Below are 19,471 nucleotides of genomic sequence, written 5' to 3' on the forward strand. Positions count from 1 at the left end.
AAAGGATTTTATTAGTAAAATGTACCAAATGGTAAGATCTCTAGGATCATATTAAGAGAAGTTGAAAGAGCAGTTGATAAAATTCAACATGAATTCTGGATAAAAACAATTTTTAGTAAAAGGAGACTTTTTATCTCATGACACATCAAATTTATTTATTTATTTATTTATTTATTTATTTATTTAAAGATTTTATTTACTTATTTGACAGAGACAGAGACAACGAGAGCAGGAACACAAGCAGGGGGAGTGGGAGAGGGAGAAGCAGGCTTCCCGCCGAGCAGGGAGCCCGATGCGGGGCTCGATCCCAGGACCCTGGGATCATGATCTGAGCCGAAGGCAGACGCTCAACGACTGAGCCACCCAGGCGCCCCACGACACATCAAATTTAAAGTGACCCACCAGATCCTGTGGAAGAGCAGCACTCCCATTAGATAGAATAAGGAAGAAAACAAGGGCCCATGTTATTCCACCATTATGATTCTGGTAGTGCTGCTATAATGAGACGAAACAGCAGCATCACACAAGAACACACAAGAAGATCCAAAGCTAAGGCAGGTATGTTTCAACTCTCAAAATGTATTGGCATTGGTCATTCATGCTGGCGGTATTATGGATATTTTGTATTTTTCTCTTTTGGCTTCTCTGTATTTTCTATACAGTACTTCATTTGCTCTCTTTTCCTGTCTTTTTTTTTCCTCTGTCATTTTTCAAATGAGACAACAAACATTGATAAAGTATAGAATAGTGAAAGTGAAATATAGCATAGGGATTGTAGTCAATAAAATTGTAATAACTGTGCGGTGACAGATGGCAACTACACTTATTGTGGTGAGCATTTTGTAATGTATATAAATGTTGAATCACTCTTTGGTACACCTGAAATTCATATAATATTGTATGTAAATTCTATTCTAGTAAGGATAATTTTTTAAGAATCATATTTATATTAAGCACTACTAGAGTGCCTGGCACATGAAATTGTTTAATAAATGGTGAATTTTATTTTGAAAAAAGAGACATCATAATTCAAAAGGGAAGAGACTTTCTTTGCTTTTCAAAGAATGGCTTAACTATAATTCAGCATTTGACTGTCTTCAATCCTAGTCACATACGTGATTAAGTAAGAGCAAAAGAGAAACGTTTGGTACTTTTAGGAAGTTTAAGGCTAAAGGAAGGCTGAATCAGATTTGTCTCTAACATGGCTTTGTTCCCTGATGCAAAAAATTAGCTTTGTTATCATCTCCATCTACTGGCTTTTCCTTCCCATGATGACTTTATCTAGTCTAACATTTCTCAAGATAACTTCATCTAGTCTGACTTTGTTTTCAGGGCTAAGTTATGTGAGCTCTCCCTTCTAGGAAATTTCCACTTCACCTAATAGTGAAATTGCTAGAATGACGGGCCTAACTTTTGGCCGCCTCTCCCTTTGATCCAACTTTTCCTGACTGTGCCCTTGCAACCAAGGCGAGGGAGAGGAGACAAGCTTCCTCAGGTGGAGTCACCAAACAGAAATGGGTCATCTATGATAAAATATCACCCTACCCAGGAGAGGGAAATGATAGGACTCTCAGAGTGGTGCAGAAGTGTAGTTGTTGATCTTTTTCTCATGGTTGCTTTGAAAACCCAAATTTTCTATTTAACATCAGAGTCACCCAATCTACATGGTTTTCAAGCAACGAGGTGGAATCTGGGGACTGAAATCACGAAGAGGCAATGTGGTAGAGAGGAAAGCCCTGACATCAACCTGCCTGGGGGGCTTCTAATGATATCCATAGAATGCCCACTAGGGGAGACGCTCTTCCACTCCTTATGGTCATCCTCAGAGCATCTCTGAGGCTTTGTTGCAATTTCAGTTTTGACCAGTGATGACCAGTGAAGACCCAGTGCAGGTCAGTGTGGTGCAGAAGGGTTCAAGTGACACCCATTCCACTCCTCCCATTGGCACCGATGCCTTAACCACCAGACCCTCAGTTCCCTGGTGTGTAAGATGGTTATAACAACGGCAACTGTGAGGTTCTGTTTTGAGGACGAGAGAGATAATCCAGCAAACCTAGTTCATGGCAGGAAGCTCTTAATGACTGTTCTCTAGCTGCACTGACCAACAGAGTTGCTAGTCACATGTTTCTACATAAATTAATAGAAAATTTAGTTTCTCAGCAGCACCAGCCCCATTTCAGGTGGTCAATAGCCACCTACGTCTGGTGGCTACCGTGTTGGATAGTGCAGATAGAGAACATTTCCATCATCACAGAATGTTCCATTGGACAGCGCTGCTCTGTAGCATTAACTCTGACCTTACACCACCACCAGAACTTAGGGCTGACCAAAATGATTCCCTTTGAGGTGGAAACTCTTCCCGGATGTTTACGGATGTTTATCTGTGGAGGTGAGAGTCAGGTGAGGCCATTCTTGGAAGGTCGTCTTTTGTTCACCAGGGAAAGAAAGGGGTGATGTTTGTTTTCCCAATTAAGATGGGTTATCTAGGAGTTGGCTATTTTAGCCCTGAAAAGATGGAAAGTTGAGGCTGAGGAAACCGTCCAGAGAGGGCTCAGTTCTTTGCAAGGTGCGCTTAGCTGGGTCACAACAGAAGGGGCGGGGGAGGATTCTGACTTGGAGTCAGCAGAGGAAACAGTCTCTGGAGGTACAGTTCAGAAAGGACAACTAATCTGTTTTCCCAACAGATTTTCGTAAATAACTGACAGGAGACGGGCTGCTTCTCTTTAAGTATTAACCCAAATAATGGGGTTTAATCATTAAACCTTCTAGGTGGGGGCTGGCTTGTTTCTCTGATATTCTAATCCGGGTCACAGAATGGCTAAGGCAGCTTTAAGTCGAGGGCGGATTTTTTTCCCCTCCGTTTGCCTTGTGTTTTGCACTCTGAAAGAATGTTGTGCCTGCTCTTTTTTCTGGTGACTGCTATTCATGCTGAACTGTGTCAACCAGGTATGTAGCCTTGAAACTTAAAAATAGGGTAACAGTTTTCTAAATGATTGACAAGTCTTTGACTGACTTCTCTATTTTTCTAAATCTGCAGACATGTTGTGGCTTGAAAGTTGAGACTGTGACTGTTTTAGGAGTTTGAAAGAAAAATTTAAACCATCTAAGGTGCTTGTAGTTAAACTTTCAGTTTTGGGGGCAGTTTAACTGAAGATCTGTGTTCTGTTGATTTGAGTTGATTAAATGTTTGGACTTCATGTTTTGGCAGATTTTTATCATCATATACTGCTCTTTTTTCTTTCTGGCAGATGCAGAAAATGCTTTTAAAGTAAGACTTAGTATCAGAACAGCTCTGGGAGATAAAGCAGTAAGTGGAGAACCTGCATGTTCATTTTTAATTTTGTTTGCTAATACTACTTTCTCTAGTGATGAGCCTCTGCCTCGTTATCTTAAACTCATATAGTTTAAGTCTAAAGACCTCAAATCTGATATTGTCTTAAAGTTAAAAAATAGTAAAATGGAAATTCTTAAAAAATGATTTTGCCTCAAGTCTTTAATCTGCAGTGTGTGCTAGAAAATCTGTGAATGTTTGTATTACACAAAACAATGTAGCAAACTCGAACATTTCAGTCAAGCACAATGGAGCCGCGGGGCCTGAGTTGGGTACTCACGTCTGGGTTGGGCTCTGTACCTCACTGTTGCGGTCATTCGGATTTTGTCAGCCTCGGTTTTCTTGTCAGCTAAAAGATGGTATGGGTCCAGCCACATCAGATTTTTCATAGCACGAAAAGTTTCTAGTTCTAATGTGAAGTTTCTTCAGTTCTTCTCAAATATCAAAGTAACAATGTGAAATATGTGCTTATGAAATTGAAGTTAAAAAATACTCATAAGGCTCGGGGCACCTGGGTGGCTCAGTCGGTTAAGCGGCTGCCTTCGGCTCAGGTCATGATCCCGGGGTCCTGGGATCGAGCCCCACGTCCAGCTCCCTGGTCAGCAGAGAGCCTGCTTCTCCCTCTCCCTCTGCCTGCCACTCTGCCTACTTGTGCTCTCTCTCTATCTCTCTGTCAAATAAATAAATAAAATCTTTAAAAAAAATACTCATAAGGCTCATGTAGCTATAAGAACAGTACGGCCTGTCGAATTAATAAGGTGATTTGTGTAATTCTACTTTTAGTACCCCTGTGTGGTCTGTGAAAATTTTCCCCAATAGAAGGCGATATTAAGATGCCTCGGGGTAGAAGCAATAAAAGAGTGCTAAGGAAACTTAGAGGTACGTATTCTGTTTGCAGGCCAATCCACCAGCGTATTATTTTATTTATTCAATGAGTAATGATCATTATAACACCCAGCATTTATTGAGAACTTAGTTTACTTTCCAGCGGGGACCCTTCTGAGCACTTTACTCACATCAGTTCACGCAGCCCCGACAACAACCCTTTGAGGAAGGTAGTACCGGCATTCCCATTCTCACTGGGTAAATGAGAAAACCGAGGTACAAAGAAATTAAGCAACCTGCTCAGGATCTCAGGTCAGCAAGTGACAGAGGTGAGATTTGAACCCAACAGTCTGACTGTAGAATCTATTCTCTCTACCAGTGTGTAGTTGCTCATCCCAGGGTCCTCTGAGGGCAGGCACCATGCTGGACCCTGGGGATGCAATGGCAGATAAATCAGGCTTGTCCCTGCTCTCGTGGAGCTTATGATATTGGGAGGATTGGTTGTCCATGAAACATTCAGTAAATGAAATGGAAATGTGCAGTCTTGACAAGTATTACAGGAAGGAGAAGTACATGGGGGCTTTGGCTTTGTTGGGAGCCTTAGTACTTGGCATTTGCTTTGAGGTCTAACATATGAGTGGAGGTGAGCCAGAGGATAAAAGAAGAAGGGGCAGAGGGAACAGAACATGCAAAGGCTTATTACAGGAAGGAACTTGGTGAGAGTATGGGATGGAAGGAAGGCTGAGGTCTCTGCAACTGAGCAGTGAGGTAGAGCATGGCATGTAATGAGTTTGGGCAGAAAGGAGAGGTCAGGCTGAAGAAGTTTGTGGACCGTGTTAGGAAGTTTTGGGATTATCTTTAAAGCAAGTGAGAGCTTTCTGAAAGAGATGTTATGATAGAATTAATGCTTGGAAAACACTCTGGTCACAGTGTAGAAGGTAGATTGGGAGAGGACAAGAGTAGAAAGGAGAAAGGGGGAAGGAGGAGTCAAGGATGACGCTTTAGTTTCTAATTATGCAACTGAATGGATGATGACCCACTTATGAGTCAGGGAAGCAGGTACAGACAAGAAAATCATGGCTTTAATTTTGGACTTGTTGAGCCTGAGATATTATTGGACAGGCAAGGACAGGGTGAGCTTGAGATATGCATTCCTGGGTCATTTACCTTACGGTGATAATGGAAGCCTGGAGTAGATGACAGTCTGAGGGAGAAAGTACAGAATGACAAGAGGGAAAGGTCTAGCATAGAGCTTTGAGATGGTCTAAAACCTGAAGCCCTTAGAGAAGAGGGCGAACCTACAAAGGGGACAAAATAGGCAGGAGGAAAACCAGAATGTGTATCACAAAAGGGAAGAGAGTGCTTCAAGTTGAAGGAAGTGATCTGTTGACAGGCCAAGCAAGATGAGACTGAAAGTCACTCATTGTGTTGAGTCATGTGGAGGTCACTGGTAACTTTAGAGAGAGCCATCTATATGGAGTGGTGGGACCGGAAAGTAGATAGTGGAGGGAGTTGAGAATAAGTGGGTGGCAAACAGGTGAAGACACAAGTATGACAACTCCTTTGAGAATGCTGGCTGTGAAGGGCAGGAGAGAGACAGCAGTAGGTAGAGAAGAAGGATTGAGTACAGTGATTTGGTTTTGGTGTCGTTTTAATGGGAAGGCTTGAGCATGGCTAAAAGCCAGAGTCCAGTGTATGGAGGAGAGGGGAAACTGAAGTCCTTAAATTCTGAGAAGGGCAGAAGGGCAGTGTTCCTAATCCAGGTGGATGCAAGAGCCATTGACAGGAGGAGAAACACCACATCTGGCCTTTCGGGGGAGGATGCGGATAGCATGTATGTCTACAGAGGAAGTTTTTTGTTTGGTGTCAGGAGGATGGGGAAGTTTAAATTGATGACTTGAGGATGTATCTCTAAATTATGAGATAAGAACATCTAGTGAGGGGCGCCTGGGTGGCTCAGTAAGTTAAGCGTTTGTCTTCGGCTCAGGTCGTGATCCTGGGGTCCTGGGATGGAGCCCCACGTCGGGCTCCCTGCTCAGCAGGGAGTCTGCTTCTCCCTCTCCCTCTGCCCCTCCCCCTGCTCATGCTCCCTCTCTTTCTCTCTCAATAAATAAATAAAATCTTTAAAAAAAAGAGCATCTAGTGAGTATGAGGTGTAAGGGAAAGCTTTGAGTTTGGTGGAGGCGGGGAGCTGAAAGAGGTTTGAAATAGCCATTGTGAACCATGAGAGAGCGAAAACTGATGGAGACCTAAGGGATTCCTGGGCAATTTGGGAGTAGGTCATCATGAACTTAGAGTTAAACCCTGTTATGTGACTTTCTCCAGTTATACTTGATTACTCACCTGAAATATGTGGTCAGCCACATTAGTTTGCTAGGGCTACTGTGACAAAGTACTGTGAACTGGGTGGCTTAAACAATAGAAATTTATTTTCTCTTAGTTCTGGAGGCTAGCAGTCCACGATCAGGCTATCAACAGGGTTGGTTCCTTCTGAGGTCTGTGAAGGAAAGATCTGGTCTAGGCGTTTCTCTTTGGCTTATAGACGACTATCTTCTCTCTGTATCTTCACATTGTCTTCCCTCTATATGTGGCTGTGTCCAAATTTCCTCTTCTTGCAAGGACACCAGTCCATATTGGATTAGGTCTACCCTAATGACCTCATTTAAGCTTAATCACCTTTGTAAAGACACTATCTCCAAATACGGTTTCATTCTAGGACTTCAACATATAAATGGGGGGGGGCACAGTTAAATCCATAATATGCACACACACTCAAGTTTCCAGCTAAGAAAATGGAAAGAAAAATTGTACCTATGTTAGTAAAGGAAAGGAAGCTGAGACAGGTAGTCAGTTAATGAGGGAAGAGAGTAAAGGAGGAAGGGAACCAACTGTATATGTTCAGGATACGATGTCCAAATGCCCTATTTGTTGACTGGCTACTGATACTGCAGATTGTGAAGAAGATAATGCAATGGAAAGTACGCCACACTTGGAATGACAGAATGTCCAAGAAAGCCCATCCTGAACATTATCGTGACATGATTTATCTTGGTCTTTGGTATTTCGTGTATGAGAAAGTTGAGAGAGAGAGGCAGGCCCTGATTAACACCACCACTGTGGTCACAATTAGATTCCAACGGACCATTTTTTATCCTATGCCTCTTACATTTCCTGTTTTACTTCTCTTTTAGTATGCCTGGGATACAAATGAGGAATATCTTTTCAAAGCAATGGTGGCTTTCTCCATGAGAAAAGTTCCCAACAGAGAAACAACAGAGTAAGTAAACAGTAAAAAATTTTAATTGATTATTTGCAGTGTTATTTGAGGCATGCATTAATTCAAAAATCTATCTTGAAAATAATTAACCAAATTTTTAAAAAGGATCCACATTGTAACATTTAAAAAAACTTTTGTAATCTAGCTCACCTTGCAGTTTGTATCATGTTCCAACAATGATCTTTGTTCAATAGGTACTATGATGATAAAAATTTTTAGATGTAGTCATGTGTCATAAGCTTGTTCTACATTCCTATTGTATACATATAGTTTTTCCTACAGGTAGGTAGGTAGGTATGTAGGTAGGTAGGTAGGTAGAAAGAAAGAAAGAAAAAGAAAGAAAGAAAGAAAGGAAAGAAAGAAAGAAAGAAAAAAGAAAAAAGAATTCTGCTCTCATTGTATAAGTTTGCTAGGGCTGCAGTAACAAAATAACACACGCTGGGTGGCTTAAATAGCAGACACCTATTTCTCACCGTTCTGGAGGCTGCGAGGCCAAGATCAAGGTGCTGGCAAGGTAGGTTTCATTCTGAGGCTTTTTCTCTTGCCTTGCAGACACCACGAGAACTGTGTTCTCACATGACCTCTTCTTTCTTGAGGGGGCATGGAGGAAAGAGAGAGAGCAAGCTCTCTGGTGTCTCTTCTAATGAGGACACTAATCCCATCAGGGCTCCACCCTTATGATGACATTTAACTGTAATTATCTCCTCATTGGCCCTATCTCCAAATACAGTCACATGAGGGGGAGGGGTTAGGGAGGGCTTCAGCATAGGAATTTGGGGGAAGGGGAGCAAATCAGTCCACAGCACTCATTTTGGAAATATACATGTATAGGTTCATCCCACTGTTGGCGTCTCTCATAGCACCGTGGTTATTTTCTTAGAAGCTTTGGTACAACTTTTCACAGTTTTACACTTTTTTCTATTCTCCCAGAGGAATCATCTCTATTTGTAATGTATCCTTCTATCTCTATTTGTGATTCTGGTGCCACTCCTGGTTTCTGTCTCTTCCCTCCCTCCTTCTTCCCCTTGATAGGAGAAATGAGTGACCTGATTGGTGAGCTGGAAGGAGAAGCTCTCTGTGGGTTCTCTTCTCTTCAGGAGCTGGCCTGCCCTCAGACAGCAGGCATTTTTCTCTGCTACTCTCTACACTGAGTACAGAATCAGGCCCTGCATGGGCAGGCCCATACAACTGTGCGGCTGGACGTGCTCTTTACAGATGAGGACTGGTTCCGTTGGTGGGTGCCATAGCATATAGGGTGTAAGGATCTTGCATATTACTCCAGCATGTGCGGTAGATGCCCCAGTTCAGCTCTACCTGGGACACTATCGATGAATTGATTTCCTTTCAGGATTTTTGTAATTAGGAAGAAAACTTACCTGCTGATTAATGTTGTGTCTTCCTACCTGGCCTTTTATTTTGGTGTCCTATCTGCTTCATTCTTTTGTCTTAATTCTGTAGGGATTCAGAACCTGACAAAGAGGATCACTATTTATTTATTTATTTTTTTTAAGATTTTATTTATTTATTTGACAGAGAGAGACACAGCGAGAGAGGGAACACAAGCAGGGGGAGTGGGAGAGAGAGAAGCAGGCTTCCCGCAGAGCAGGGAGCCTGATGCGGAGCTCAGTCCCAGGACCCTGGGATCATGACCTGAGCCGAAGGCAGACGCTTAACGACTGAGCCACCCAGGCGCCCCGAGGATCACTATTTATTGACCTCCCTCAGACCCACAATATATGATGCATGGGCTGTGAATATAAAGAATGAAACAGAAGAGTGGCATTTGGGGAAGCAAAATAAACATATGATATATGGTGTATGTGTGTGTGTGTACACACATATATATATATTTAAAAATAGGTAATATATTCACATGATTCAAAAAATTAAAAGAAGGAGGTACATAGTAAAACAAAATTATATCCAAAGTGAACTCTATTCCTGTTTTATAGAGTTTTAGAAAAAAATATATTTGTGCTTATCATACGCCTTTTAAGCTGCACATTCTTTCCACAGCTATTTATTATAACTTTTCTCAAAAAAATTAGGTGATTGCTTTGCAAAAAATTGAAAAGGAAATATATAAGAAAAAAGCCCCCTTGTCATCTTACAATACAACCCCCTACCCACTCTTTATCTTCTACTCTTCTTGTCCCAGGTTTTTCACATTGCAGCGTTCATCGTACTATTTCTTCCTCTGGGTGCCTGCATTAAACCTTGTAAATGACTATGTTAAATCGGATGTTTCTATTCTTAGGAAAAGTTAATTTAAACATGTAACATTTTAGATGAATTTTGAGGAATTCATGTTTGAGGTTTTTTTTAACTTGAGGCATTGTATAAGTCTGTGAATATCTGATCTTGTTTACTTGCAGACGTGTTTCACTTGCACAAGATATAGAGAAGGCTTTGTTGCCAATGCCTGTTGAAAAAGTCAGAAAGTGCAGAACTCCCTCCAGGGTCAACAGACGTTTCTGTAAAGCCACAGGCGGTACGAGTGCCAGCAGTACTGCCGTCAGGGCTGAGTGATGAGGGCTGCCTCATGAATCGGCATGTGTTTAAGATGCAATTCAATTGCTGAGCCCCATTCTCCATACGCTGCCGTAAAGAAGGCTGCATCCTTACATGAACAGGCTTCCCCCGTGGGAAAGGGCACCACAGAATGCAAGATGGGATTGAAAACGACTTTGCAGAGAGGCTGCCGCTCTCCAGCAGGTGGGTGGATGGAAGACGCCGGGGGCTTGGCAGCTGCCTCAGGTTTTAACTCTTCTGCCTTAGAAAGGCCTTCTGGTGCCAGTGAGGGACAAAATAAATTCTGCACGGTAGCGGCTGTGGGATGGATTACATCCCCTCAAAATGCATATGTTCAAGTCCTAAGCCCTAGTAGCTCAGCACGTGATTGAATTTGGAGATAGGGTCCTTTAAGAGGTAATGAATGTACGACGAAGTCACAGAGGTGGGCTATCACCCAATAGGAATGGTGTCCTTACAAGAAGAAGAGATGAGGACACAGATGTGCACAGAGGAAAGCCCAGGTAAGACAGGAGAGGACAGCCATCCACAAGCCAAAGAAAGAAGCCTCAGAAGAAATCAACCCTGACCACACCCTGATCTTGGGCTTCTAGCCACCGGAAATGTGAGAAAATAAATCTCCGTTGTTTAAGCCACCTGGTCTGTAGTGTTTGTTACAGCAGCCCTAGCGGGCTAACCCAGCGGCAAGTATCCATTTCCAGGACGGCTTCAGGGATCCAGATCTGGAACATCACTGTTTATTTCCTTCTTTTTCCTCATGGCTTATTTTACAGCTATTGCAGAAAACTTGAAGATCCTGAGACGTACAGAATTGAAAAATGTAAAAAGTAACTCACTAAGGATAATCAAATCATAATCAGAATAATGAATATTCTCGTTTTCATTCCACCTTCTACCCCGTCCTTACTACCATCTCTCTTACATCGGGCTTGACCGCCTCCAGTGATACAGAGCTCAGGATCTCCTGACGATGCTTTTGCATACTTGGCAACCTACGGTTGGCAGATCCTTGATCCAGTGTAACCTTGACTGGCTACGCGGGAGGATGTTTACCCTAGTGAGAGGTCCTGGCTGCGTCCACACTGGACCGATGGGGCAGTTGAACTGGTCCAGTCACCCTCACCTAGCAGGCAGTGGGAGAGACAGCTAGAGGGTCAGAGAGGCAAGGGGTGTGGGCCCGCAGAGAGGGCTGTGGCATTTCCACTCCCTTCCCCATAGGACAGGACCGGGTGGGAACGAGGTCCAGCCCATCTGCACAAGCAGCCAGGTGGGGTGCTGACAACTGGGCCCATTCGGATGAGTTGCTGCCCACGCCACACTAGCGATTATGTGCTTTGAGTGATACCTTTGCTTGCGCCCCGTCTACCTCAAGTCAGGCCCGAGAACTGCTCACAGAGTGTGGAATTGTCCATAGAGGAGAGACTGGCATATTATTTCCTGGTCAGATGCTCCCCAACATGCACGATGGTGAAGCCAGTCACTGAGGGTGTACCATGGAACAGAAACTGGGGCCTGCCTTGTAGCCGGAGAAGTCTAAAGGTGGAAGGCTGATTCAAGCTCCAGTGACTGGGTGAGAGAGGACAGCTTTGCAAGCCGCCTGCCCTCCAGTGTATCCTTGGGACCAAGCGGAGGCTGCTGGAGGGAGGTGGATGGAGTCCCTGCCTTTGGGGCTGAGAACCACCTGCAGGGCCAAGAAGAGGCAGGGGAGTGAAGCTGGAAGTGCCCCACTGGAGGCCGAGTAGAGGGTAGGATGGAGGGTGTTGGTCAGAGCGCATCGCCCACGTCAGGGAGGATGCAGTGCAGAGGTGCCCAGACAGGTCTGCAGAGGCCCCACAAGACAGTCTGAATGGAGAACCTGAGGACGCCCACCACAGCGGAGCAGAGGACCCCGGACGGCGGAACAGCCTGGGGGATCCACAAAGAACCCTGGCTAAGGAAAGAGAACTTTGCTGTTTCCTTCTTTAGATGCCCACAGCCCTCTCCCATCTTCCTTTCCATCCCTAAAGGAGCGAGAATGAAGTGGGGAGGGGGGACGGAAGGGGAGACATGGAGGGGGGAGTGTGCACGGAGAGTACATCAGTGGAGAGTACATCCCTGCTGGAGGGAGAGCAGCTGTGTGTCAGAGGCAGGAAGACAGTTTTGATCCGAGTTTTGATTCGACTGCCCTGAACTCTTTCATAAGTACAAGTGACTGGAAAGCTACACCATTTGCTTGAGATGCTGTCAAGGACTGACGCAGAAAGAACTGATAGAGCAGCCCAAGGCAAAGGTGTGAGAAACAGAAACCTCTTTGTGCATTGCGGTCTACTGAGGCCAGCCTGTTGACCTGCATGGCTACGGCTCAATCCATAGAATTGAAGAACCTCTACTGAAGCCTCCTGCGTGCTCGGCCCTGAGATTAAGATGATGGATAAAACCAGGTCTCACAGGGCATAGCGCCCACACCGAGGAAGCTGGGCCTGGGAGAAATGATAGGAAGGTAGACTAAATGTGACCAAAACAAGACAATTCTTTTGAAGTCCTTACTTAAATCCTGATATCAAGTGGTTTTCTTGGTACTTCCTGGATTTCCTTACAAGCAGAATGGAAGATGTATGGAAAAATTTCAATGGTAGAAAATTCTGGTTTCATCAGGTCAGGTTATGTGAAGATTTCTTGTGAATTTGAAGAAGATGCCAACTAGGTGTTTTCACGTTATTACAATAAGGTAGGTGTAGGCCAGGTTTAGTAAAATAGTTTCAGAGAAACTTTTATTTTTATTTTTATTTTTATTTATTTATTTTTTTAAAAGATTTTATTTATTTATTTGACAGAGAGAGAGATAGCGAGAGCAGGAACACAAGCAGGGGGAGTGGGAGAGGGAGAAGCAGGCTTCCTGCCGAGCAGGGAGCCCGATGTGGGACTCGATCCCAGGACCCTGGGATCATGACCTGAGCCGAAGGCAGACGCTTAACGACTGAGCCACCCAGGCGCCCTCAGAGAAACTTTTAAATGTTGAAGGTAGTTTCTAGGGAAATGTAATCTAAGGTTAAATCCTAGTCTACTTCCCAAGTAAGTTGGGAAATGTACCTGCCTAGTTTGCTCAAGTGTTGGCTTTTAGGGTAATTTATCACTTTTAGCAAGAGAGGGAGAAGTTTAACCCAGGCATGGCATTTTCTTTCTGAATTCCATGGTATAGGGCATGGAATGGATTTCCTCCTCTGCCTAATTATTCAAGGATAAGTCTTGTGATCTAAAAGGAACAACGTGCTGTTGTATCCACAGTAAGGGGATTAATGGTCTTGTGCTTGTAAAACAGCATCCCAGCTCCTATTTAGTCCTTTGATTTCCAGAAACAAGAGCCTGATTCTTACCACCCCTTGGATGCAGTTGGCCCTGTCTGGCGCCATTGATGAGAAATGGCAGTGGAGCCAAATCGTAGAGGATTAATATAAAACCAGGGCTTTCCACACTTGAGGAAAGGGAATAGACATTTTTACCTTTTCAGGGATTTGCTTGAGAAGCCATTTGAATATGTATAAATATTAGTACTTTGTAAAAGAGTTGGACAAAATGATTATTGAAGTGAATTCCAATAATTCCATCAGACCCACCTATATTTACAGTCTTGAAGATGTAGGATTTCTATTTAGTTGTGCTCCTGGCATTTGTTTATTTACTTAGTTTTTTAAATTGAAGTATAACTGACCTACCGCATTCCATTAGTTTCAGGTGGACAACATAAGGAAGTGATATTTGTATAGACTGCAAAATGATCCCCACAAGAAGTCTAGTTACCATCTGTCACTATACGTGGTTTTAGAATTTTTGTTCTTATGATGAGATCTTTTAAGGTTTAGGCATTTCAGCTTACTGAATACATCAAAAGAAACTTGACAAAGACAAGTGTAGCTCAGTAAGTGCTTGTTGTTTAAGTTTTCATTCTGTGTAAATCTTAGACGACATTCAGTGTGGTCACATTTGGAAGAAAGACCAGGGAAAAGTCACACTAGTTGTACATAACCGAAGAATGGGAAGAATTTATACCCTTTCGTTGCTACGTAAATCATGACTGGTCTATAGGATCAGGCTTCATGTTACTTCCGTTTTAGTACCAACTTCCCCCACACTGACACTTCCTCTGGGCTACCCCCATCTGCACTGTATTCAGGAGTGCTCTTCTGCTAGAGAGCTCAGGTATTATGCGTTGTCTGAATAGCTGTGGTTGAGTAAACAATGTTTTGGGGAAGAAATCTCCCTCCTTTCATTCCCCCCTTTCCTATTTGGTGTTGGCCCAATCTACTTTCTCAGTTTGTCACTCTTGGAATATCATAGAAACAATGGAGTTCATTTCTCCATTCCATTAATCCATCCATCCATGCATCCACGCATCCATCCATCCATCCATCCATCCATCCATCCATTTCACAACCCCTCCCCGAGTGTCCACACGGGCCACACTGCAGGAACGCAGGGGCTCACAGTGCAGCACAGGCTTGGGCCTTGCCCCATGTCATGTCCCAGGGCCCAGAGAAGCCTTGTATTGCAGATAAACTAAGTATTTTTGATAGTCTCCCAGGTGACTCTGCAGCTGATAAAATTAAAAAGGGTGTTCTTTGCTTGGAGACAATGAAGTTCATATCAGGGCAAGGATTAGAGACCCTCGTGACAAGGACTGTGGACAAACCACATGAAATCTAGAAGCCTTTTGCCCTCCCGACTGTGCTGGGTCTATTCTCAGATGGGGTATGGAATCTTGTGAGCCAATTCAGGCATCTCAGGAATTACTGGCCTCTACTTTGGTTTTTAATCTTCTGGTTGGCTCAAGAAACTGTGACCTTGGTGTTCAAGGGTCTTAGCACTACACTCCTGCACTTAGGGGAAGCGTCATGGACTCTAAAAGCCCTTGCAGTAGGAACTCTTTTCCTCACCATCCCTAACCATGTTGGCTAATCTATGCTAGTTCTTAGTACACTTTTGTGAGTGAGTGAAGCATGCTTACCATCCAGGTTCTTAAACCAAGGGCACAAGGAAACAGTGCCCACCCACCCGTTTCTCCCTCTTCCACCACAGTGGAGACTCTCCTGCTGGATCTAGTGTCAGTCACCATAGCAGAAGTAGCTCTGGACTGCCTGGGTTCTAGCTCTTGTTGGTCCTCAGTTTCTCACTCTTGGGGGAACCAAGACATCATGGTTCATTTCTCAGAGCATCATCCGAACAAGGAGGAAGCGCCAGCCCATGAGTTTCTCTGTCTTCTTCTACAGCCTTTGCCTTACAGCTGTCTCCAGAAGCAGGCTGTGCTCTCCCCTGGCCTTTCCCACAACCTCGTTCCTTTAGGAAGTGGGCTTACTCATTACTACTTCAACTGCCTGTATCTGAACAAAATATAAACACTTCTCAGTCATTGTATTTCTGTGGTTGGTCTTTGTTGAGCAGAAGGTTACTTTTTGTTTTCTAAAAATCCTAGACTTCTTTTACCGGAGGAACTACTATATCGGGAGGATACTTAATATTCTCTAGTTGAAGACCCTCAGCAGTGAATATTACTCCCCCTTTTCCCTCTATGAATCTTGGAGAGGTGATGGAAATAGTGCTTCATAGGACACTAGTACAGTGGGAGGCTCCCTGATAAATCCTTGATACATTTGAACACATGTAATTTCCAAAAATTTTACATAATTATTAAGACCACCGTTAGGCTGATGGATGCCAGTATCTTCATTTGAATATGACTCTTATTTTCAGAGTACATTTGTATGCTATCTCTTCATCAAGGAAGCCAGTAAAACTATTATTAATCCATTGCCTTGTTTTATTCTTGTAGCTCATATTACTGTACAAAGGCTACTTTAAAACCACCTGCTTTGCTCCTGTATTTGTATGTATTTAATTAGAAAAACTACAGATATATTTACAAAGACTTGCAGAGATAATATAGAGAGATCCTGTGTACTAATGGTCCTCAACCTTGAGGGACTTCTTCCCTCCACTGCTCCTGAGGATATTTCGAACTGTCTGGAGGTACTCTGGTATTACAATTGGACGTGCTACTGGCCTCGAGCGTGTAGAGGCTGGGGATGTGGCGCACATCCTACAAAAGAATAGACAGCCTCCCACAAGCAAGACTTACCCAGTCTAAAATGTTAATAGTGCTGAGTTTGAGAAACTGCTCTAGACTCTTCACTCATTTCCCTAATGCTATTATCTTAAATAACCATGATAGATATATCAAAATTAAGGAACTATCATTATTTCAATATTATTAAACTAATGGAAGTTTTCAGACCTACTTCCCTTTTTTCTAATGTCCTTCTTCTGTTCCAGAATCTATGCCTCCTCGGTGATCACCCGAGCGATGGAGACAGTTTCTCCATCTTCCTTTGGTTTTCATGAACTTGGTCTGCCTTGGTTTTCAGGACCTTGACACTTTGGAGGAGGTTTATAAGTGTTTCTTATGTGGGTACGGTTCTGACCCCATCCAGGTAGCATATGGAAATGTGTGTTTTGGACTACATCTATGCCTGGAGAGTGTTGTGGCATTTAGACGGCAAGGCTGAGAGATAATCAACATGGTGCTAAGCTCAGGACAGTCCCATGTAATTAGGAATCTCCTACTCAAAATACCACCAGCACCCTGTGGACACACTAGATCTCAAGCCCTTTCTAGCAACTCATGTAGAGTGAAATGCCTTGTCTCAAGTCTAGCAAATGGCAGGTAGTAAACTTCAAAACACAAACTTGATTTCTAGAGGTTCAGTCCAGGACATTTTGTATCTAACAGTAACTGTCAATACTGAAAATGTTGAGTTTAATATTTTCGGCAACAATTTGAATCTTCTAGAAATCTTTATATCTAGGTAGATAAAATATTTTCAATCTCTTTGCCGAGGTGCTACACGAAAGCATGAGTTGCCACCAATGGAAACCCCGAGTAAAGAACTTGAATTCGTAGTAAAGGATGGTGTAGTTCCACAGTGATGGGGAAAGTACGTGGGGTCACGGTTGTGTTGGTGGACTTGTATGTGTCCTTCCTCCTTCTTTATTTTTCCTTATAGCACTTCTCCACACCTGCCAGTGTGTCCATTTATTTAGTTGTTTATCTTCTCTCTGCACCCCCTTAGAAAGCAAGCTCCATGGGAGAGAGACTTTGCTTTGTTTATTCTCTGACTCTCTAAAGGGGGATGCCGTGAAATTCATGTTTGAACAGGATCTAAAGAGGCTTTAGATGGAAAGAACAATGCAGGCAAAGCGTCCAGATGACCTCTTACCCGGTTCCTGGCTTCCCCATTAATCCAGCAATATTACTTTGCATTTGTTTAAAATCTATAAATGGTGTGTGCTACACATAATATACCACTCCCCATCTTTTCCACTCAGCAGTGTATTTTGAGATGTAACCTGTCGTTAAAAATATGGAGTTCAGTGATTTCCAACTGGGGGTGATGTTTGTCCCTCTGGAGATACTTGGCAGTGTCTGGAGATGCATTTGACTGTCACCACTGGAGCTGGTCCTATTGATATCCGGGCGACAGAGGCCCGGTGTGCCGCTCAACATCCTGCAGTGCACAGAATTACGTGGCCCAGTAGCCCACGAGTGGAGAATCCTTGGGCTCCTTCTTTTTTTTTTTTTTAAATTTATTTATTTGAGAGAGAATGAGAGACAGAGAGCACGAGAGGGAAGAGGGTCAGAGGGAGAAGCAGACTCTCTGCTGAGCAGGGAGCCCGATGCGGGACTCGATCCCGGGACTCCAGGATCATGACCTGAGCCGAAGGCAGTCGCTTAACCAACTGAGCCACCCAGGCGCCCCCCTTGGGCTCCTTCTTTCCTTCAATTTGTGGAACAGTATTCCCTTCATAGCACATAGCATGTTTGCTTTATCCACCCCCTGTGGGTGGACATTTAGGTTGTTCCAGTTCTCTGCTCTGACAGAGTGCTGGGAAGCACATCCTCACCACTCTGTGTGTGTGGGGTGTGTGTGTGTGTTGTGTGGGGTGGTGTGTGTTTGGGGTGTGTGTGTGTGATGTGTGGTGTATGTGCTGGGTGTTGTGTATGTGTGGTGTGTGTGTGTGGTGTATGTGGTGTGTGTCTGTGTGTGGTGTGTGGTGTATGGTGTGTGTGGCGTATGTGGTCTGTGTGTGGTGTGTGTGTGGGGGGTGCATGTGGTGTGTGGTGTATGCGGGGTGTGTGTGGGGTGTGTGGTGTATGGTGTGTGTACACTCCCGTGGAGGAGAGGTTCTCATAGTCACACTCTGCTCTAGGAAACACTTCCAAGTCCTGCTGCAGATTCACACCCACACCACTGCCTGGGGTTCCAATTCTCAGCATCTTTACCAGCATTTCATAGTATTTAGCATTTTCATTTTGCCAACCTGAGAAGCTTGAAAGAGTAGCTTATTTTTTAAAAAATTATTTTCTGATGATTAATAGGGCCAATCTATTTGAATCATTCACACTCCACAGCATTCTCCAAACCGGGGGGAAATGTTTTGGCCAAACATGTACCACTTCAGTTTATTCATCTCTGTATCTTTGCTGTGTTTTAAAATCTTAAAAAAAAAAAAAAAAAAAGCGTATTTTGGGAGACCAAGCTTGACTGTTTCTGCCAGTAGAGGTCATTGTTCCTCAGTGGTTTTCCACCAATGTGGTGCTTTGTTTTGTTTTTCTGGGAAGTGCTTCCTGTCCCCCCCCACCCCCCCACTCCACCCTCTCCACCTCCCTCTGGAATATATGGCAATGTTTGGAAATATTTTTGTATTTTCACAATGTGGGTATGCTGCTGGCCCCTAGAGGATAGAGGCCAGGGATTCTGCTAAAACCCTACAATGCAGAGGACAGCACCCAATGAACAACAAAGAATTATCTGGCCCCAAATGTTTACCGTGCCAGGGTAGAGAATTCATGGTGTAGACGAAATCCTAATATATGTACCTTTGCAAGAAAGACAAAGACACTCTGTATGATAATGAAGTTGTTTATTATTATTTTAAAAATAAGAACACCGTTTTCCTCTAGAAACTGGGAAAATAGGGGAGAAGCATGCCTTCCTGCTAAGAGTGTTTCCAGGGAAAAGGCAGGAGGAGTGGGTGGGCAGGAGGAAGGCAGAGGTTTTGAAAGCAACGGTGTTTCTTCAGTGTGGACTCTGCAGGGTCAGGGGAGGTGGGTCTGGGCGCTTGGAGGGGCTGCCTGCTGGGGTGGTGAGGGCTGACTGGTGGGGTCAGTCAGTCATGCAGGGGTAGAGCAGGGGTCAGCAGGGTAAAAGAACTGTGGCTGAGTCTCAGGAGGTGGTGGGGGCAGGGCTCTGGCTGAGGATTCAAGGGGGACCCCAGGCTGCAGGAGGGCCCAGGCCCTGGGGAGTGCTGATCATCAGCTCCTCAGCCGAGGCCCGGGGACTCTGCGGTGGCCTGGTGGTGCCCTGGCAGCAGGTCAGGCCCGGGGTGGGCGTCCTCTCCATCACCAGGATCCCAGGAGCAGAGGCCCCTTCTCAGAGGCCCAGGCCTGGGCACAAAGGAAGGGACCACTCCATCTT

General features: G+C 44.1%; 1 protein-coding gene across 2 annotated transcripts in view; it reads left to right on the plus strand.

The window, feature by feature from the left end:
* Positions 1 to 264: 264 nt before the first annotated feature.
* Positions 265 to 19,471, plus strand: part of CLTRN (collectrin, amino acid transport regulator) — a 35,705-nt gene continuing 16,498 nt past the window's right edge. Inside the window, exons 1-3 of one of the 2 annotated variants that reach the window (XM_078065036.1) lie at positions 265 to 558; positions 3,249 to 3,307; positions 7,348 to 7,433. In XM_078065036.1, coding sequence (XP_077921162.1) covers positions 462 to 558; positions 3,249 to 3,307; positions 7,348 to 7,433 — 242 coding nt within the window. In that variant the 5' untranslated portion in view covers positions 265 to 461. Of the gene's footprint in view, positions 559 to 2,828; positions 2,947 to 3,248; positions 3,308 to 7,347; positions 7,434 to 19,471 lie in introns of those variants that run through there. The other variant, XM_078065037.1, reaches the window with a different exon arrangement.

The sequence above is a fragment of the Halichoerus grypus genome, chromosome X (genome assembly GCF_964656455.1).
Source record: "Halichoerus grypus chromosome X, mHalGry1.hap1.1, whole genome shotgun sequence".
Taxonomy (NCBI): Eukaryota; Metazoa; Chordata; class Mammalia; order Carnivora; family Phocidae; genus Halichoerus; species Halichoerus grypus.